The sequence below is a fragment of the Lycorma delicatula genome, chromosome 1 (assembly GCF_047948215.1).
Source record: "Lycorma delicatula isolate Av1 chromosome 1, ASM4794821v1, whole genome shotgun sequence".
Taxonomy (NCBI): Eukaryota; Metazoa; Arthropoda; class Insecta; order Hemiptera; family Fulgoridae; genus Lycorma; species Lycorma delicatula.
The window spans coordinates 287,672,119-287,695,340 of NC_134455.1; the positions used below are offsets into that span (position 1 = coordinate 287,672,119).

At 30.0% G+C, this 23,222-nt stretch overlaps 1 protein-coding gene across 1 annotated transcript in view; it reads left to right on the forward strand.

The window, feature by feature from the left end:
• The first annotated feature begins 6,199 nt into the window (after positions 1-6,199).
• Positions 6,200-23,222, forward strand: part of CSN4 (COP9 signalosome subunit 4) — a 56,069-nt gene continuing 39,046 nt past the window's right edge. The window contains exons 1-4 of the mRNA XM_075379111.1: positions 6,200-6,517; positions 16,901-16,980; positions 20,090-20,208; positions 21,483-21,619. Of these exons, the coding sequence (XP_075235226.1) occupies positions 6,435-6,517; positions 16,901-16,980; positions 20,090-20,208; positions 21,483-21,619 (419 nt within the window). The 5' untranslated portion in view covers positions 6,200-6,434. The remainder of the gene's footprint in view (positions 6,518-16,900; positions 16,981-20,089; positions 20,209-21,482; positions 21,620-23,222) is intronic.

Sequence of the window (23,222 nt, forward strand, 5' to 3'; positions counted from 1 at the left end):
CACAGTCAAATAGGAGCTCTAGAAAATTGAGAAAAACCTCTATATCAGTATTGGGGAATATTAGCACGAAAAAACCACCATTTCTCCCAGATCAGCTGGTACGAAACCCTCGCCACGTGTGGAGTTGACCAGTGGAATGCCCGCCGCAGGAAACCCCAGGCATGAGTCGCCAACATTATCAACGAGCCACCTGATCCCCACGCCTGAGTTCCTGTTGGCTCAGAAATAGCCAACAGGTCCACACCAAGCTAATGGGCCATCTGCCAGCAATTTCCATGGCCTGCCAACACCGGTTCGCATTAAGTTGAATAACCTTCAAATTTGCTTGGTGCAGGCGCCGCTCAATGAATTGTAATCCTCCAAGACACACCAGATTCAAGCAACTTTCTCTGTACACTGTTGTTTCCAGTGCACTGGCTTGCAGCAGTTGAAGCACAGACCAGAATGCTCGACATCTCACCTAGACCCCTGAAGTCATGTGCTAGCAAGGATAGATCCTTATCGATGACCTTAATCTTTCGCTTCGTGCTCCTCTCTACATCATCGGTGTAGAGATGAGTCCAGTACCTCGAGTCTAGTCACTAGTACCTCAAAACCTGGTCAAGGGGTGCTCCTTCTCATTGGAAGAAGCAGCTATAAGATGCTTCAACGCAGGAATAGACTTCTGCTCAACAGATGCTGCTACAAATGCAAGTAGGCGAGCCACTTCAGTTTCCATAACCTCGGAGGATTTGATGTCAAAGTTGGGGTGTATACTCCTAGCTGGAGACCACTCAAGTTTCTTGCTTAGCTTGAAAGGATTCATTTCTGTTCCACGTCTTTGTATGAAATTTTAGCAGCAAACACTAAACCTTTGTCAGGGATCAAAAATCTCGTCTTTTGACATCCCACACGGCTTATTAATTGTGGTCAAGAGGGGGCAGTAAAATCTATCCCTCCAAATTCGGGGTCGGATTTGAAGAAGAGGGGTCCTCTTTGATCCTGGAGAGGTCCAGGATCAATGGAGATATGATAGGGTATGGATGAGTGAGAAAGGATAGTAAAGTTGCAGAGGAAGTAAGTTTCCCCTTATATTCTCCCTGGCACTTAAAAAATTTCAGAGACTCACCTGGGATAATTGAAAATAGTAGTCCTACGACAAAGATGACTTTAACATAGTAGTTGAAGTTGAATAAACAACTGTCTGGCCTGTTTGTTCCTGCAGAATGCTAAGACAAACAAAACCAGCTTTTATTGCCAGTGAAAATAAGGTTGATCTTCTAAAAGCCTAATAAAAAATAACTCTGTTAACCGATAATCATAAAACACTTCCATACCAATGCCACCAATTAAGTCCAAATCAGAAAAGCACCAAAAAATTCAGCCAAATAAGAAAATCACTGAGTAAAAGAAGCGGATGTCCATACTGTGTGAGTTCATCCATTCAACTCTTGATACCCACATCTAGGCTCCCAAGGTTTGAAGTAGGAATAGCCATACAGATTACAATTGCATAATAAAATGTTTAAATATCTTTGCTCTAAGTTTAGATACCTAGGCTTTATGATAATAGGAGTGTATTATATGGGTTGATAATCTCTCTTGATATGGTGCAGTACTCAAAACTATTTTTTGGGATCAATTGAAAAAAAATTTGGAAAGCGTTTTTGGGCTAAATTAGAAAGTCATTGATTCCATCTTGTAGGGATAAGAAAGTGTGAAACCTAAATACATCCTGTTAAAAACTTAAAATTAAATATCATTATTCCTTCATTATCTTTTTTATGTAGCAGTAATCAGTAATAGACAGTTTTAAAATACATTTATATACTTATAATAATGACAAAAGAAATGAAACTAGTATGTTTGTATAGGTCCAAGTCAACATTATTTGAATGTTAGGTCAAAGTTCATGGAGAAATTATGATATGAGATTAATACTATCTACCAATAATAAAAAAAAATATTTCATTAAAATGCTAAGACATTTTTAATTGCTAAATATTTTTATTCCATTGAAATAATCTTTTTTTCTCCTAATAAATAGTTACAATAATTCAGGTTCATGATAAGGTTTAAGCAACTGCTGACTCACAATATATTCAATACTTAGTCACCATGGGATAGGTTTAAAATATATTTATACATAATTTTATATATATATTTGAGTAATATATGATTTGTGTTTGAAAAATGAAGGTTTGCCAATAATTAATAGTAGAAATTATCATTTACTACTGCAGATATTACTTTTATTTCAATGTTATTTTTTAGGTTGATGCTACTGTAAGCAATATAATTTAATTAATATACAGAAAGTTGCAGCTAAAGATTTGAAGCATGGGTGAATATTTGATATATTAGTAATGTGTGATTCTAATAGATTGTTCATGAACATGTTAATTGCTTCATAGCATATAGAGCATTTCACTATTCTATTAATAACATCCCTCCACCCAACAGGTATTCAGCTAGTATGTCAGTTTTATCATTGAGGTAAATAAGTTCATATTTTGTCAGACATATAATTAAATTTCCATTTTTACTTATGTAAATAAATAAATCTTTTATTCTAATCAGTATGCAATAATACATTAAGCAGATCACATCAGAAATCAGTAAGTATACTACTCCACTAATAAAAAAATGAGCTTTGTATCATCTTTTCCTGGAGAGATCAGGAGAAACGATGCTAACATCTTGATCAAAGCAGGATCACAAAATAAAAAGAATAAAAAAATAAATAAGTAAAAATACTAAACATAATAACATCTGACTTTGTATAAAAGTCAGATGGTAATAAAAATTATTACATATAATTTATGTACAAAGATGCAAAAATTTCAGTTTTTTTTTGTTTTTTTTAATATTGTTATTACTGTATATAAAATTATTGTGATATTCTGTGTTCTACATCTTAAAGGGATTATGTTTTACAAGTATATTCTTATTAAAAAACCAGCTTACTTTTGGTAAGACATAGTAAAGTAGAATTTTCATTAGTAAGAAATACAGAATCATATCAAATGCTTTAACTAAAAAGGTGTTACCTATGCTATTGTTACCTATGCTATTTCAAATATTTTCTACTAAGAGAAGAGCTGTGTCAGTAGACAATTTTTTCTAACATTGTGCATAAGGTTTGTTGGATTTTACATGCTCTTCAAGAAATTTTAAGTCTGTTTTTAATATTTTTTTTCAAATTCTTTGGGAAATAGAAATAATAATGAAATTGGACCATACTTTTGTAAATTAAATAACGATTCTTAAAGAATAAAAGAATGACACTAGAAGTCTTAAGACACTGGAAATGATAGATTTACTAATTAAATTTGTAACAGAGATGTTAATAGTATCTGTGACTCTTTTTTAAATACACATATAGATTTCATTAATGTCATTTGTATGTTTATTCTTTGTATTTAAAATGCAACTTTTAACTTCCTAGTTATCAGCAGAAAATAAAATATTCTTATTCACCAACATAATCATTCAAATGGATGCTTGTTTGAAATGTAGCAATATTATGGTTATTTGAAATATTGAAAAAGAATGTATAGTTGCCTCTGCAACTAGAATAGGGGATGAGACAACAAAAGTTGAATTCTTTTGTATTTTTGGTTAAGTTGTGTAACCTGTTTTACTTATTTTCAAATCCATTTTCATTTTTAACTGCCAATATAGTTTTAGTTTTACTGTTTGAATTACATATTAAATTATCATAAAATAATATTTTTGTATTATGAATATTTAGCATAAATTAATTTATAATTTCCAAATAATTTTGGAAGCTATTGGCCAACTTATATTTTGGCATTTCAGAAGAGTATTGTCAATACCAGTTTATCCAGAACTACTTTGCTATCTGAATTTAGACCTAATCTGTGCCACAAGAATATATGGTGAAAGAGAGTCACATTTGGATTTATAAAGGACCAATGCATCATTGTACCACAACAATTTCTTCTTATGCAACTGTTCACTTTCCTCAAGGGTTGCTTCAAACACCAAAGTGTCGAACCTATGAAGGATATCAATATATATGAATAATGGTGGAAACTTCTGCAACCTCAGCAGCATGTTGATTGTCAGCATTCTCAAGCAACTGATATAGATTTTTGTTGCCCACAGACAGCATCTCCACAACTCATTTAAGAGAATCAACTACTTCCTCAGTTTCACTACATCAAACTCAGCAGCTTGAAGTTGTGCGATCAAAAGCTTGCTCTTTTCTTGACGTTGAGAAATCAGAACAATCTCTTACTTCAAATATTTTTGGTATGTTCAAATGACAGCAATTAATTTTATGTAAAATAAGAGAATAATGTGCAATAAAGATTCAAATTTTTCTTGAGATAGTTTTCAACACTGTTGATTTAAGAACTAGTCAAAAGGAAGAAGTAGACTTAAATATTAGGTCTTAAATAGAATAAATAAATGTGTAGTCTTGTGTAATCCAAAAATATTTTATGGAGCATATAGTCGGCCAATTGATAGGTTTAATTAATGTCTTGTTAAAGCAGGAGTTAATGATTTAATTAAAGCCACAGTAGTATGTTGAAAATTAAAAATAGCCAAAATAATGACTTTATTCAGAAATAATGATAATCAATACCAGAAAATTACAAATCTTAAGTTTGCTTCAGTGATTTTTTTTAAAGTGGTGTGGCAGTGAATCAGGTGATTTGGCAAAAGCCAATACAGTCTACCACTGATGAGAGGGAGAAAATGAAATTATCGCTGTCTTGCAGCCCTTGTTTTATCATTCAATCATGATTGAATGCTGGAGAGTTATGCACTATGCTTTTGGCGTTAAAACTTATTAAAAAAACAATCATTGTTACATGAACCGCAAATGAGTGTATTGGAATTATTTTAATATTTCTCATAATGATCTGGTACCTTCTGCCCAGTTAATAAAAACGTCGAGCAAATGGGCTTCTCGTGAGAAAAGAACCAGTGTTAAAAATGTGCGTAGACCAAAAATAGAGAATGGAGGCTGCTCTACAATATAGTGTTATCTCTCCAGCATGATGACAAGCAGTATTATAAAGTATTTTTGATAGCAGTATAGGGATTTTGCATAAGAACTACAATAACATCTGTATAAGATACAGATTTTGCATGCACTAAATGGTGTTGATCATGCAACAGGTTTTTTGTCACAACATGAAGTTTATTGTAGGATATGATAAATATTAATCCCAGACCTTCTAAACAATCTTTTGATGTATGATGAGGCTTATTCCCATCTTCCCAGCTTTGTCTATTAGCAAAATTTTATTACTGGTAACTCATTCCAAATTGTTTTATTATTAACATAGGTTACTGATGAAGTTTTTTAGTGGTTTACCTTCATTTTCTCTGGTAAACTGGAGAAGTTTACTTTTTTCCTGAAATAGAGTACTAAAACATTTTGTTTAAATGGTTTAATGGATTGGTTCAATAAGGAGTTGAGGAGTGTATTTGATTTTTTGAGTCGCTTTACGAATAAATTCACTGCTGTCGGCGATTATGTTTAGAAGTAGATAAAAGTAATAGTTTTATAGTGACAAAATGTTAAAGTTTAATATTTTCTTGTTAAAAATCTTCATAATCAAGCGCTTTTTTTAAGTAATTTAATTTACAAAAAATGCATTTCGTATTTGAGAAATTTATATCGAGAAACTTCGTATTGATGTAGTATCAGATTCTTAATATAACATATATTCAAACAAACAAAAAATCTGTTTAATATTTGGTCTAAAAGATAACAACTTGTGTGAGTATAGTTCTTGAATACACATTCTGATTGCAGATAAAAAGTAACTTTCAAACTCCGTATTATACTCTCATAGAACTGTGTAATATAGAGAACGTATACACAATTCTATAACTTATTTTCTAAATAATATTTTTTTACTATTTTAATAAAAAATGTTTAAAAAATTACGTGTCTAGTAATTTCAACATTTTAAGCCGGCCTCCGTGGCGCGAGTGGTTCGTCTCGCCTTTCTCCCAGAGGTTCCAGGTTCGAATCCCGGTCAGACATGGAATTTTACACGATTGTCATTTCATTTCATCCTCTGAAGCAATATTTAACGCTGATCCCGGAAGCTAAAAATATCTCAAAATATCATGTACTTCTTATTGTGCCTCAAATTTTGACAACTTGTAGTTATTGTGAACTACTCATACATGTGAACTGTTCACAGTGCGTTAGTGATGTACTATCATTTTTAGTTCGCTCAAAAGAAATTTTGTTAATTTTGATCAGGTACGGAGAGCTGTAGATTTCGATTTGTGGAAATTTAGATTCTCTTGTTTGATATATTAAATAAATTGAATATTTTATTTTATATTTTTTGATTGCTATAAATGTGGATTACGGTTACGAGGATTCATAGAGTTCTACGTAGACTACTTCTAAAATATTATTGTCAAGTTTATTAGGTTAGAAGGTTTCGTTTTGTAAAATGAGTTCTCTTTGTGGTAATGTGAGACAGCAGTTGACACTGTTAGCTAATTCTGGCGGATCTCATAAAGATCAAGCCGAAAGGTAAGATAAGATAATTTATGTATGCCTATGAAGTAATATATTAGTGTTATATTAGTATTATGAATATCGTAGTTTCTACTTGTATTTTCCGTATTCCACCGAATTTTCTCTTTTGGTTTATTATTTTCTCCTACAGAAAAAGTGGCCGTAGATTTAATTAGTTATTTTACTCAGTAGTTTAAAAGAATTATGAAAAATGACACCATTGAATTTCAATTTTGCTGTATGATCCCCATTCAGAGAGAGATTATATCTTACATTTAGATTATATGTAAAGTATTATATTATGCAGTTTTTTTATAATTTGTAACCAGTTATTTACTGACAAGATTTTGATTCAGCATACTGAATAATCAATAACCTTGTTGAACGATTGAAAAAAAATATTGCTAAAGATTTAATGTAATAAAGTTAGAATGTGCAATATGCCATTCTGTTGGACAAAGAGCATTAAAAACAAAATATACGTTATCATTAAAATAACAGGGTGTAAGCAAACTTTCACTTTGATGCTGAAACGCTATATAGAAAACCAGTTAAGCCACTGCAGTTCAAGATCATCTATGATAGCCAAACTTATTGATACATTAACATCAAAATTTGCAATTCTACAAATGTAATAAATTAACATTCTTAATAAATTCATACTTCACAGAGACTGAAAAAACTGATTGCATACAAACATTGAGGTAAGCAATGAAAAATAACAACAGTTCTACTTAATACTTAATAAAATTATAAAATAAATTTACAAAAACAACTTAAATTAACCAAAAATTCTGTTAATTAATGACACAAGACATAATAAACTTGATGTAAACAGATTCATCCTGTAGCACTTTGATCAAAATCCACAAACATGGCACTCCTACTAGTCCCCTCATTAATGTAACCACTGGAGACAATATCTACAATACATATATAAATATCTAAGGTTATAATTATAAAATAAAATTAAAAATAGCTAGATATATGAATAGTCATGAGATAATATCGAACATTTAGTTACTGCATGAACAAAAGGGATCGAAAACAACTCATTCAATTAAGGATTTACCACATAACTGCAGCCATATTTTACCCTATAACTGATCTGTTACTACTTATATGTCCTATGGTGCATAGATGGGCATAAAATTGCTACAATTAAACAAAAAATCTTTATTGATTATTTAAGTAAGAAACTGTCAACGTATTTTAAGAATCATTAAAAAAAATAAAAGCCTAACATTACCATAACTCATAACAAAATTACCTTAACATGAGCCTTTACAGACTAAAAATATTTCACATACAGTAAAAATTAATTTCTCAGCATTGACGCTCAATTTATATTTGTTGTTCTGGTTGCTTAGAACAGTGTAATTATTTTACCAAAAATTTATGCGGAATTCACTTACTGTAAACTGTAACTACCTTATTTTGCATAATCTGTTTCAATGAATGTTTTTGATGTAATAGATTTATTTTGTGATTTTAAAGCAGTTTTCCATTAGAATGGATTTTGCTGTTTGGGCATTTCATAAGGTTGTTCCTTTTCATACATGTCAATTTTTTACACTTTTAAAAAGTGTGTATTTATTTTGTTTCACCACAGTTTCGTTATATACAAATATGTATAAGGTGTTACGGGACCGTACATGTTAGAACATTATTAATAACTGCAAATTTCCAAAAGCAGTTTTTATAAGGTGCATTAACTTGTCATCTGAATGGAAGTTAAATTTTTTAATTGCTTTTGAGATGCTTGACATAGTATTGTATTTTGTATTTTAAAGAATAATTTAGAAGTTCACCAATCAAAAAAAATAGTAACAAGCATGTACAATAGAATGTTTCTTCCAAAAATGGTGAAACATTTTTATTACAACAAATAAGTAATCTTACATTCGAAGCAAAAATTATACATTTCATTGAGATTATGATCATTCTGGATGTGGGTTTAAATTTTCCAACAGATTTACTGTTGCTAAAACCAGTGACAGGGTGGGAATATACCCAAATTTTTAATGTAATGATCTTTTACTGTTAAATTCAATTGAAAATTCTTGTTCTCAAATCTTACGATTACTTTCGTCCCCACCCCTAAAAAAAACAAAAACTATGTATTAAATGATGTATGTGAATGCCTGTTTGTATGATGAATCAATTTAATAAATGATTGAATATATCAGATGATATATTTTATGTATAGTGATTGAAAAAATGGGTTGTTCTAGAATATATTGAAGAGTATTACAACTAAATTTTTACATGTACAAAGGAAAGGAAGTATTGTAATCGTGAAACATTTTGGTTTTCATATTTCAACGGAAATATCCATTTTGACCTTCCCTGAATCCATTTTGACTAATTGGCGTGACATCTGTACGTACCTATGTATCTTGCTTAACTCAAAAACAATTAGCCGTAGAATGTTGAAATTGTGGATTTAGGATTGTTGTAACATCTAGTTGTGCACCTCCCTTTTGATTGCAATCGACTTGACCAAAAAAGCCCAAAATCCAAAAAAATGTGGATTTTGGACCTTTTCGTAACTGTAGTAATAAGCCCTCATTGAGAACGTTTCAATGATATATCTTACAAGGAGATAGCACATCGGTCTGAAACCAACTTAATTTCCTCCTTAAGTTACCACTCAAAGTTTGTTTTCTGCCACCAGATTATCATTTTCTGTCTTGTCCTTTAAAACAGTCTATCTCAGATTTACAGTTTGACAATTTCAAACTGCTAGATCTTCTTCAGTAGCTGAATGCAATCTGCTGCCAAATTGTGTTCATGCTAGGAACACAGAGTGTAACCTAGGCATTAGCACACATGTACCTCATCACCATGGAACACTACGCATCTATAAATAAAATTCTCTCTTACAATAATTCATACTGCTGGTTGAAAAGTAACAATTTAAAGTTTATGTTTCATAAAATCAAAAATAATTAAAAACTTACTAAAAAAATGCTAAATAAAGTTTAGTTTTAGAACAATGATAAATTTTAGTGTATTTAATAAGTTTTAGTGTATTTAATATCTGAAGGCAGGTCAGTAGTAAGCTGTGGCATTCTCTCCATTGCTTTTAACATCACTCAGCGACTTTTCCTCATACCAGCAGCCAAAGTAGTGTATTCCAAAAGTCACATCCAGTAATTTGCAATGACATGCACCGTATTCAATTATGACGTTACTATTTTAGTAACACAATATGTTCTGGTAATTTGTTATAACAAATAAAATTATTTATGCCTAATATTTTGCTCAAGATGTATAAGAAGTAATTTATTTATTTCATGAAATAAATTGTAAAAAAAAACATAATTAAAAACATAATATTAAAGAAATGTGAGTAAAAGTAATAAAATTATAATCATTATTAAATTTATTATAAAAAATATTATGAATATTACAGATATTAAGTTTGTATTGTAATAAACATAAAATTAATTTAATTAATTAAATGTTAATTTGTACTATATTTTACAAAAGTAAAACAAAATGATTTCATACAAAATAATTTATATAGTAGCTCAAATAAATAATTAAATACATTAGAATAAATAAATAACAGATGAAATAAATAATTAAATGACAAACTTAAATATATTACAGCAAAGTTAAATGAATATGGTAGAATAAACAATAATAAAGAATAAAAAAATAATAAATACAAGTAATATCATTTGGAGGTCTTTCTTTACTTCTGTAGCAACCAGTAGTAAGTGTTCTGCATGCCTAGTTATAGAAGTGGGGTGGAGGCAGTTGTAGGCCCGCATTAGATTTTACATACACTTTAGTTTTAAGTTCTGCTTTCATAGATCCTTTATCTAAACATTTATTTTATAAAAATTAATCATCCATTAATATAAGATAAACTTTTATTAAATATAATCAAAGTATACAATGTTTTAATCAATATTTTCACCTTCACTACTGCCTTTACTTTAATATGAACTTGAATTTATAAGATAATTTTCACAGAGTTTCAACAGGCCCTTGAATTTTTCAATATTGTCTTCAGTTTTTGTGCTTATTGACAGCTCTTTCTCTAGTCTATAGTAATGCTTCAACACTGCGATTTGAATACTTTCCAGTAGTGGCTGGCATATAGGCACTGTGGAACTGTAGCACCCTCTATTTCTACTTGATATTATTGATAACATTTAATATAATGAATCCTTTTTACTTTAATTCTTTCTTTATACTTGTACAATGTATAATCTTTAAGTTTAATGTCAGTAGCCATCCCCCAGTTTATGAAAAAGATACAAAAATCTTTGTATGGAACTGTGCGCTTCATAGTTCCAGTGGCGTGGTGTTTGGCTGTGATGTGCATGTGCATATAGGAAGTTGCATGCGAGGCTGCAAGAAAGAGAGAGCACTGTCGCTCCTGCAGTGCTGACCCTGGCGTGCTTGTGAAAAGTAGTTTTTTTTACTCTGTGTGTGTTGTGCTTAAAAACCGTGTAACATATTCTTGAATCTGATAAAGTGTAGAATTAGATTATTATCCTGCTTCCAACTGTTCTATTTGATACATTTTTTTTCCGGTTCTTTTATTTTACAAAAAACTTTTCAAGGCCACAGTAAACATGACCTTGAAAAGGCCCAGAAAAAATTTTTCTGGAGCAGCACTCCCACTAATTTTAGCTACAAGCCGCCACTGATACTTCCATAAACGTAACATTATATATAATGCAATAGTTATTCCATTTTAATTCAACAAATTTTCAAAAAAATTATTATACTGTTTTTGATTTTGTTGATATTTGAAATATAATAACTACCTACCTTGTAGTAACCTAAAAAAATTTTTTTTTTATTTAAAAAAAATATTTTTAATGTTGTAATGTTTACTGAAATTAAATTTACAAATTGTTGTTTGATAATTCAAAATTATACAATACATTTTGAACAATGTATCCAAAAAATTCACAGCATTTATTTTTTCAGATAATAATGTAGGCCTACTATACAAAATATTTTGCTATGTCTATAATGAGAAAGCTTATATTCTAGATAGTTTGTTACTTAAAGTATGATTTATGCACACAAACTCATGTTTAAACACAAAAGTGAATAGACAAGCATGGACATGAATGTTTCCATATTCCTGAATGTAAAAATTGTAGAAGGCTCAGATACTATTTTGATTTCATTGTGATATATTGTATTGTTGCTAGCATTAATTCTGTGGTTAGGTAATGTACACTTGTTTATAAAGTAATTTTATTAGCAGTGAACTTCTCTTTTATGCAATATCTATTATTTTTAATTTTATTAATTTGAGAAATTTTTATTTTAGCTGTAGATAAACTGGGATAAGACAAAATGAGGTGTAATTGGTAGTTTTATAATTTCTGCTAACTGTATTGTTATTGTAAGAACCCTTGCTTTTTTTAAAAAACGGATTATGGAGTGTTCTATTGCTATTCACACTAAAACAGTATATCACAAATTGACTTTATTACACTATATTTTAGAATTTACTGAACAGCAAATAACATTGATATCTTTAAGAAGTGGATGTACTGAAACAAAAAATACCTGTACTTTTCATAAAACCAAATATTTAGATAAATATTTTCATATTAATGGAAAAAGTTGCTCTGACCAATCTAGCTGCACACTAAACCAGTTAAGAAATCTCTTTGACACTTTTAACAAGCAATCCAAATTTAAAATTAATTTCAGGCAGAGCACTGTATAAAATGCTTAAACAAAATACAAAAACCACAAGATGATACAGAAAGCGAACCGGAATGTCAAGATATATTTGAGCCTCAACATGTTATAGTCGAGTCAGTGAATATAGCTTGTTCAGCACTTGGCATTTTCCTCATTAAGGTTAAAAAATTGTCGGTCAGCACAAAGGAACCGATTTAAAAAAATAAAGTTACAAAAATAGCAGAGTCAGTTACCAGTAAATTAAATGATTCCTATGATTTAAATAGTTTTACAGAAGAACCAGTTAAGTATCACAAAATAATGCTGATTTAGGTAGGGAATATGAAGAAGAATTAATCATTAAAATAAAGGATAGAATGAAAACAGTTACATGAACCTAGGAAAAATGTAATATTTTAAGTTTATTACAAAAGTAGTTGGAGCATTCAAAAAATGCAATAAACTTACTGAAAATTTAAATAATCTAAATAGGCATCATTTTGTTGCAAAGAAACAAGGTACTTTCCTCAACATTAAAAAGGAAAACTTGGAGAGTGAATGTATTGTAATGGGAGACCTCTCTCAAAATTTTCCTTTTGTGATATAGGATGAAGTCCAGTCATATAATTGGTCAAAAACTTATGCCACAGTACGTCCATTTCTCATACATTCTAAAAAAGAAGGAAAATTACAAAACCAAAGTTACTGTGTGATTAATGAGTGCTTGAAGCACAATACTACATCATTCTTCAGCTTCCAAAAGCAAGTTATAAATAAAATAAAAACACTTACCACAAGTTAAACTATTTTTTTCTGATGGCTCCTCAGCCCAGTATGAAAAAAAAAAATTCATAAATTTGTGCTCCATCAAGAAGATTTTGAAATTGCAGCTGAATGGCATTTGTTTTCCTCACCATGGAAAACAATGTTTGAATTATTGTAAAGACAATATTAAAAATATTACCTTTATTTTCTGTTCTAATAAAGATTTTCAAGAGGCTGAAGGAGACCTATGTTCTTGTTATCAGGTAATCACAACAATCCCAGAAACAAGATCCTTTCACAATTATATTCCAACAAGTCAGAAATGTATTCTGAAAGTTCAGTTGACCTCTGAATCAGAAACATTTATGTTTGTATCAGTACACAAGGACATCAGTGTTTCTGATTGCTTTATAGGTTTACCAACGCCAAATTGTAAAAATTATGTCTGCTGTGTATATGATGGCAAGTGGTAGTTAAGTGAAGTCATTGAAGTCAAAATAACATGAAAATGAAGAGGAATATCAAATACGCCTTTTCCATCCACAGGGTCCTGATACTTCATTCAAGAAATCATTGAAGGATAATCAAACAGGTTCAACTGGAAAATATTTTAAAGACTCATGCCTTCAGAGCTTTTTCTACCAACCACTGGAGGAGGACCCAACATTACACCAAAGACGAATGAGGACTTAAAATTACAACAGTCATGTCGTAATTCATATCGCTTTCTTTGTTCAGTTCTACTTAATAAAGAAATGGTAGGAGCACTAAGTTATATTAAGTTTGTTATGAAAAAGTGCAAGATTTATTCATAACTTCCATTAGCAGGAGTAAAATAAGGTAAAAGTGAATTGAACTTGTTAATATATTTGAATTATCATTTTATAATTATTATTTATCATACTGTAATTGACTATTTATCATTTTGTGATTGATTATTTATTAATTGTCAATTTATTCATTCTAATGAGTTTAGTTGTAATTTTTATATTCTGAAAAAATATATAACATCAGTATTTTTGGATACTTTGTTTACAGTTAGAAAGAACAGTGTTTTTAGTGGTTTTGTTGGCTTCATTACTTGTCAACCCCTTTGAGTAACAAAATAAATTTTATGTGGTTTTAAAGTATATAAAACGTACTTACTGCTGTAAATATTTCAGATTTTTGCCACCTGTCTCACATTGGGTTTTTGGGCCCCAAAAATGAGACATTTACAAAATCTTATGATTTGGCCACCATTTTTTTTTTTAATGAAGGACACTTGTTAACAGTCTCATTTTTTTATAAGTAAGTAGTACTAATAGCTAAGAGTTAAATGGTAAAAAACAGGCCTGTTGCCCTAAGCCCTTCATTATTTATTTTGGGCCCAAAATTTGAAAAAACAATTTGTAAACATTACAAGATGTGGTTATGCAACAAAATGGATTTTGACACTAAGGTTAATTTCCATCTTTACTCTTTTCAAAATCCCTTTTTGACCCTCTGTATGATGTAAAATAAGAATGGTACAGCTCATGAAATAAGTGATGAAAATGCATGTTTTTACCTGCTGGTGAGTTAGAAAATAGTCTATTTACTCCAGAAAACATTTTTTTTAAATATAAAAAAATATTTTTTGGCTACTACAAGATGAGTAGTTATCATTTACCAAATGTCAACAAAATTAATAGTAGTGATGCAGTGATCATTTGTTGAATTAAAATGGAATACCCTGTTACTTTAGGTTGTATTAGTATTATGGGATTCAAATCCAGGTAAGTACAACATAGTGTGTTCATTTTTAGTAGCTGTTTATCCAGTTTTACTCTTTTCATCCTTTTCTTAACTTTATATTTTATTAAATTATAAAGTTCCCCTTTTAACATACATTTTCTAAAATTGATTTATTTTTCTTTAGCCAGTCTTATCACACACGTTTTGTTTCATGAGAAGTTTGATGCCTTATCTTCTTGGATATTGTATATAGTGCATTGTATTGTTACTAAACTATTTTCCAGCAAATTCAGAATACATTTTTTGTTACTATTTTAAAAAAACATACTGTGATTCTTCTGTGAGTGATAATTGTTTAACGAAGAAGAAGATTTCCATAAAGCAATTTAGTTAGGAATGAAGACAGTATCGCCTCCAGCATGGATAATTGTTCTGTCAAATTACAGTTAACACACCTTGTTCACAGATTTCTGTGCATTTTATCAGTAGTGTGAACTCAAAATGTAGTTCTTATCAATAAATACAAGGAGTCTTTATTCAACAAGATACTGACTACTTTTCAGATCATGTAGCCTTGGAACTGGTTATGTACGGCGTCAGTTTTAAAACGCTGTTACAAAATCATTTTATACGGCATCTAAGTCGGTTATTTTTTTATATTCACAAAGGAATCAGTTTTATTACACAATTTGAACGATGTTTATACGATGTAAAATGTTTTATTTAGACTAGAAAGAATATGACCATTTTTTTTCTCAGAAATGTGCTTGTGTGTGTGTGTATGTGTGTGACTTGTGTATTATAATTGCTATGAGGATTACGGATTTATTTATTATTTACAAAAATAGCTTATCTTACTAGCAACATATCGATGTATTGAAACATATAGTAAATTATGATATACAGCACACACAAAAAAAAAGAAGGATTTGTGATCATATATATGTCACTTTTACTTGAGGTCTATAAATATCTTTTGTGACAAATGATATCGGTAAACATGTAACATATCGATTCGTAATGAATAACAGTATACAGTAAAAAAGGTTTTTTGTCAATCTGAATAACCTTTTGAGTGGTGGGAATTTTTATAAAACGTAGTTTTCTGAATCTACTTTCACTTATACTAACACATGTTACTAATCTGTGATTTATGACACGGGTTTTTCATCATATTTTGCCCAATTTTCAACCGATTTGCTTGAACGTATTATTTTTAAAATCAGCAAACTATGTTTCATAAACACAAAGCAAAAAAAACAAATTTCGCTAATAAAAAACACTGTAGAAATGTGCAAAAAAAATTCTGCAATTAAATTATCGTAATTTTTGTTCTGTTTCAATTTTTTTTTGTTACAGGCATAAAAAATATTCAATCGTAACGGTTTTTTTTTGTCAGAATCTGTTAAATGTACTGTAATTTTTTGACATTTTTTTCACAAGAGGGTAGCATAAGACTATGAAGGGAGGCAATCAGATACAAACATATTTTAGGGGAGCGCCAATCAACCACGGATCATTGTGATGAGAAAAGGTTACAAACAAATTTTTTATATTGTATTTCATGTGTTTTCTATAATAATTGATGAATTGTATTGAATTCTTTTCCATATAAAATCAGTTTGTGCCAAGAGAATTTTTCAGCTACTGCTGTTATCAGTTAATGTTCTATCAGTTTGTAATTTGACCTCAAGTCTTCACTGAGAAAATAAGCTTTCTTCAGATGAATGGAAATTAATTACTGCCAAACAAATATACAAATGACGTTATTCAAACTATTTTTCTGTGTCAGAGGTGACAGTAATGGGTTTGAAGTTTAATAATTCACTTATAATTTTCTTAAGAATTAAACTTCCCAGTAGCACATCTTTATTTTTCTGTTTGGCCTCTGGAATCACAAGATATTACTTCAAAGGATGAATGAGGATGATATGTATGAATGTAAATGAAGTGTAGTCTTGTACAGTTCCAGTAGCATTTGCAGCACATTCTAAAGTTGTTTTGGGATTAATAACGCAAGTACCAACTGTAGCTTCATCAGTCATAAATTTTACAACTTAAATACTAAATTATTTTGTTTGTGAATGGATGTGTTTACTGCCTAATCTAAACCATCCACAATTTGGAATGGACTGTAAGTCCTCTAACATAACTTGTTCCTTTAAATTGTGAGTGAATTTTTATTTGTCTTTATTTACTGTTTAAATTTTTATATTTCAGAAATTTGCTAAAGAAGTTTTTTTCTAGGTATCGCTCAATGTTGGAGAATCTGTTGTCCTATACTGGAGTAGAACTGGTTGAAGCTCTAAAAGTTTTCATTGAAGCAAGTAAGTAGTTGATATTAATGTAGTGGACATTTTTATTAACTTTGTTATTATTATTATTATTATTATGAGTTTTTATGAAATGTTTACTACGGATTTATTTTTTAATTCTGGTTGTAAGAAACAGTAGTGAAAAGATTATTTTTGCCGAGTTACAGATTTTTTTTAATCCTGCAAGTTTTTGCCATTTAATTGACTTTGTGAAGTTGGGTACAGTTTGATTATCTTGATTAAAGAGGAAAACTTAAAATAGTCTATGCTTTAAAAACATAATTATATGCTATTACACTACCACAGATATCACCACCAGTGTTATATGTTAATATAAAATACAGTTTACCCACTAAACTAATTTTTTGAGGAAACTCATTACCAGAAATATACCTTAAATGATATTTTGACTGACATTTTCATTTCTATAATACTTTACACTATTTATCCGTTTTTGTCTTAATGTATTTATAATGTTTTATGTATCTTTAATGTTATATGTATCTTTAATGTTATAAATATATACTTATTTTATTAAAGCTTATAAGTTTTCAGTTAACGCTTAGATTTGTTTGTAGTGTGCTACGGATTTGTACGCAAATCAAAATAATTGTTCTAAGGTGTTTTCTTGTTATATTTATTCTTAAATTTATGAAAGTTTAACTTTTCTGTATTTAATATCAGTTCATTTCTGCTTAGATACTTATAGGAATAGTACAATTTGTTTGATATACGTTGGTGAATGTCTTTACAAATTATTGATGTGCCATTTACAATCTTATTTACAGTATCAGTAAGAGTAGTATGTATTAAACTGCACCCCAATTAGTGGAGTACGCTTAGATGTAAGGTTGCATTGTTTCAGAATTATTTCTCTGTCAATGAATCTGACTGAAACATTCCTGCACTGTTTCAAACATTAATTATTAATCACAAAGTGATTTTTTAACATCAAATAACACATGTTACTTCAATACACAAGTTTTTATTATGATGTATTAAGTTGTAAATAAAGCAATGTATAATTTTATTTATTGCTTGAGAACAAGGCTACTTACTTACTTGACTTGAAAATGTGGAGATTTAAACTCTAAACTAAATTCATTTAGTTGTAATGGGATTTTTAACTATTACCAATAGATTTTTTAATAAAAACTTATTTTCAGTGTGTAAGTAATATCTATTGAACATTGTAAACTAAATCTTTTTGCTAAAAGATAGTTCTGTATACCCATCTGAAGATTTCTTAAATGATGCAGCATTGTTGGTATCTTCTTTGCTATTCAGTGCATGTGCACCAGAACCTTTTTGCTGTTCCTATTGTGGAATATTAGTTTGAAGTCCAAAGTTAGGTATTTGAATGGAAGTAAACAGGATTGATAAAAATATATTAGCCGTGTTCAGTTGAGGGAATGATCATCATCTTAGTTTGATAGTTTATCATTTAATGTTTTTAATGAAGGTTTCTAATATAATTATCAATATCAAAATTCATTAACATTTAAAAAACTGCTCACCTCCAGAGGTGATTGTCTCATTGAAGCTGGCATTATACAAGATTTCACTGTGATATTCCATTCCACAGTATTATTGCAGATGAGATAAGACTACATCCATTATCAACACATCATAAAATCTGTTATACAATATTGAAAAATATTAAATCATATCTAATGTTACTCTACATTGATAATTAAAACTGAGTTGTGAAGTCACTAATTACAGACTAGTCAGTATTTTTTCATAGTTTTTAGAAATGTTTAAAAGATTGTTCTTACTCAGCAGATTATTAACTCATTTACTTATTTGTAAAAATCATTGGATAGTAGCAGTAGTTTAGAATTATGCCCAAAAAAATATGAAATCTATTAAATAAATAATAAATATTGTTTATTACTCTGTAATAAGAGCAGTTCTATTCAGTTAAATAGTAAATCTGGCAGTGTTAACAAGTCGTGCACAGAGATATAAATGTGTATGTGAAAAGAGTAGTCAGTTTATAAAGATGGAAAAAGTGAACACGGGTTACTGATTGCAGTTTCTAAACTAACATATCAGAGTTGAAAAGTCTTGAGTTAAAATAAAACAAGGTCTATATTGAGCATTTATTAGGTTCCTTATTGAGAATATTTGAATGCCAACTGAAAATGATTACAAATTAATAGTACACAATAGAGCAAACTCTCTAAGGTTCAAATCTATATTCATTGTCAGCAGTGAGTTCAGAAACATAATGTGTTAAAAAGAGTAAGAATACCACAGGCAAAAATAAAGATAAAGATTAATGAATCTTTTTATTATGAATTCACAAATCACCTGCTACTGCCATGGAACCTAGTCTGTTTAATTTTATTTGTCAAATATTATTATTTTTTATTACCAGTAAAATGCCTAGAAGTGGGTATAACAATTTTTAATTGAAAAAGCAATAAAAGAGAATAATAATAACCACAAACTTCTTATCAATTTTAGTATTGTTACAGCCAAACTAAAATATTTACAATGTAATAAAAGAATAAAGTTGCAGTAATATGTGAATAATTTATATGAAAAACAGGACAAAGTGACTAATGATTTTAATGAAATTAACAGAACTGTTAACTGTTAAGGGAGTGTATGAATGAAAGGGGTGTTTATTTTAGGACTAATTATCCAATCTGAAGATTTGTAGATTGTGAGAATGTTTGGAAAAGAATGAATACAAAGCATTGAGTGGTTGGTTTGAAGGTTCAAAAAATGACATTGTATTAAATGATGTTTGTGTGAAGTCAGTGAAATAAATGCAATGCCAGCAATAGAATTGAAGAGCAAACTATTGTTGCTATTGAAGTTATGATACAATGAATGTTGATTATACATTAGCAATGAGACTTATTAATTATTTTATTGAACATTTTTTGATATCTCAGTGGTTTCTATTGTATAAGAAATTTAATCTAAACTGTATTGTGTTTTTTGAAAATTTTTTAAAAATTGTATTGCTCATTAAATTTTAAAACATTCAAAACTTAGTTTTACTTTGAGTTTCTTTAGTGTAATTTGGATTATCTATTAAAAATTTAATTTTAATTTTCTTTCCCATATATTATTAAATTGGTTTTCTTTTGTGCTTTATTTTCAGTTGTAAATGAAAACGTTAGCCTTGTAATATCTCGACAAATCCTTACTGATATTAGTAACAAATTGATTGTTTTGCCTGATGATATCTCCAAGGCTGTATCTCATTACACCTTAGACAAGGTATTTTTTTTTTTTTTTTTTATAAGATTACAATGTAACTACAAAAATAAGATTTTGCTGTGTTGTAGAGATTTCATGGTTATGATTATATTTTGGGTTTTTCTTAGTGAAGTAAGAAATCTGTGAAAATACTTAGTTTTTGAATAGATTTCCTTTTAGATGCTAGTATCTTTATGCTCATTCTTTTGTACTATATATACTAAGTGATAGAAGGACTGGGTGGCAGTTTTCACCTCTATAAAGAAATTCTAGAGAATATATGTGAATAAACAATTTTTCCAATGTATGCTGGGAACATTTTTTTTAATGATTATACTGGTCAACATGATTTTTGTCTCACAAGTACCAATAGGTGTAATTAATGCAGTTTTTTACCCTGTTTTCAAATCTGTATTCGGAATTTAAAATAATAGCTTTGTGTATTAAAATAATTAGTATTATTTATCAAAGTACATGCTACAATCAGTAGCTCACTGTTGTAATGTGTTAAATATTGGATACAATTTAGTCCTTTCTAAAATCAGATCTATTTAAGCAGTATTATGAAAAAAAACCTTTTTTAATGAAAGTAATTGTGGATTGTAATATTAACATGTCAGAAAGCAAGATCAAAATATGTGTGAAATTATGTAGTTTTTTTGACTTTTTATCTACAGAGGATGAATGTCAGTAGAGCAGTTAGATAAAGAAAAATTTTGTCTATTGTATTAAACAAGATTTTAAATTGTCGGATTATAACTGCTCCTATCAGATAATTTTTTTTTAGGTGAAATTGATGATAAGGTTGTTACAGTCTGTTTGCTACTTTTATTTACCTCCAATTCTTTTAGTTATTTGTAAGGTTATGAAAAAACTCTTGGGAAGAAAATTATACAGGTCAAGATGTCCTATGCACTGATATTTTTGAGTTTTTTTTAGTTGTAATGATTTCAAAAAAGTATTTGGTTGAAGACATTTTATACAAATTTTATGTAAAAAACTTTCTTGTAAAAAGCTACTCATACTTAAGTGGAGATTGCCTACCCCAAGCTTGTGTTGTTTAGTGTGCAGTGATTGATGTTTTGTGAACAGTGCTGTTAACAAATCATGCTAATGATTTACTGAATAATGAAAAATGTGTACAGTTTGTCATTAAGTGGGATTCAATATATATAAAAAATAACTTCAATGATGTGTTGTTACATTAACTAAAATAACTACTAGTTTTATTTAACAAACAAAGTCAAACATTTTTTCCTTTTTTTAAATTAACTTGTTTGTATATTTGTTTGTAGGTTCAGCCACGAGTGATATCATTTGAGGAACAAGTTGCAAGTATTCGACAGCATTTAGCTTCAATATATGAACGTGATCAGAATTGGCGTGATGCAGCCAATGTTTTGGTTGGAATTCCTCTAGAGACTGGACAGAAGTAATTTATTTTTAGATAGAATAATAATAAAGTTTTTGTTGTGTGTGTGTGTGTGTTTGATTGTTTGCTTTGGACATTTATTTGAATTAGGAAAAAGAAAAGAAAAGAAAATTTTTACAAAAATTCATTATAACTATGATAGTTTATGATTTTTGCAATAAACTGAGACCTCTAATTTATTTTGTAAAACAAATTTACACAGTAGGTTTGAAAAGTTCCCGAACAAAATTTCAGTAGTCAATACAAGTAGCGCTACTAACCAGGGAATTAAGTAGTACGATGTCTGATGTGTGTACAAAATTTCATCACTCCAGTCTCGAGTTATATTTAGCCACGTAGTTGTGTTCATGTGACCTTGTGAAAGCTTATGACGTGGACATCCCAACCCTGTAGGGAAAGCACTCGCCTTATGATGTTTCAGGTTGTCACACCCCCCATTACTAGCCCTGATGGGCATTAATGGGAGTCATCTTTTGCCTTCTGACTTTTTACATCTCATAGTAATAAGCCTGGCCTCGTTGGGATGCCACCGATGTAAATGCCTTGATAGACATTTACATTGGAGATTTATGAACTCAGCTTTTGCCTTCACTGTAGGCCTTGTCCGGATATTTTGAATGCCCTACATTGTTTCCCTCTGAACTAGCTAACTGAGTTTGTGGAAGCACGAACCCCACGCCCAGTTCTACTTTTATTGAGCCAATTTCTAGTAAATGTTTTGAGATTTGAGTTAAATTTAACAACATACCACCAAAAAATGTTATTTACAACAAAATTTAGTCCTAATTCCCTTAATAAACTCAACTTTTAGTTCATACCCCAGACATAGGTTAATTTTCAGACTCTAGTCTGGTCTACAAGGAAGAGGTGGACAGACCTAGAGAGTAGGTGGTCAAGAAGTGTGGAATGAAACATGAGCACACCTTTCAGTAATTCATTTTTTCTCGTAGAATTGTACATACCGTGTCTTCACAAATGTTTAACTCTTCTGCTATGGCCTAAATGGTAAGATGGGATTGTTCAAGCAGGAGCATGCGCACTTTCACAACGTTTTCATCGTAAACAGTTGTTGATTGCCTCCTGTTTCGTTTATCGTCATCCAATGACTCTCCACCATCTTTAGACCGCTTCCACCACATGTATGTTATAGTACAAGATGCAGCTTCATCACTGACATAGGTTAATTTTCAGACTCTAGTCTGGTCTACAAGGAAGAGGTGGACAGACCTAGAGAGTAGGTGGTCAAGAAGTGTGGAATGAAACATGAGCACACCTTTCAGTAATTCATTTTTTCTCGTAGAATTGTACATACCGTGTCTTCACAAATGTTTAACTCTTCTGCTATGGCCTAAATGGTAAGATGGGATTGTTCAAGCAGGAGCATGCGCACTTTCACAACGTTTTCATCGTAAACAGTTGTTGATTGCCTCCTGTTTCGTTTATCGTCATCCAATGACTCTCCACCATCTTTAGACCGCTTCCACCACATGTATGTTATAGTACAAGATGCAGCTTCATCACTGAATGCTTGCTGTGTCATAGAATAAGTTTCAAAGAAAGATTTTTGAAGTCAAACAAAATTTCATCACGCTTCTCTGTCCAT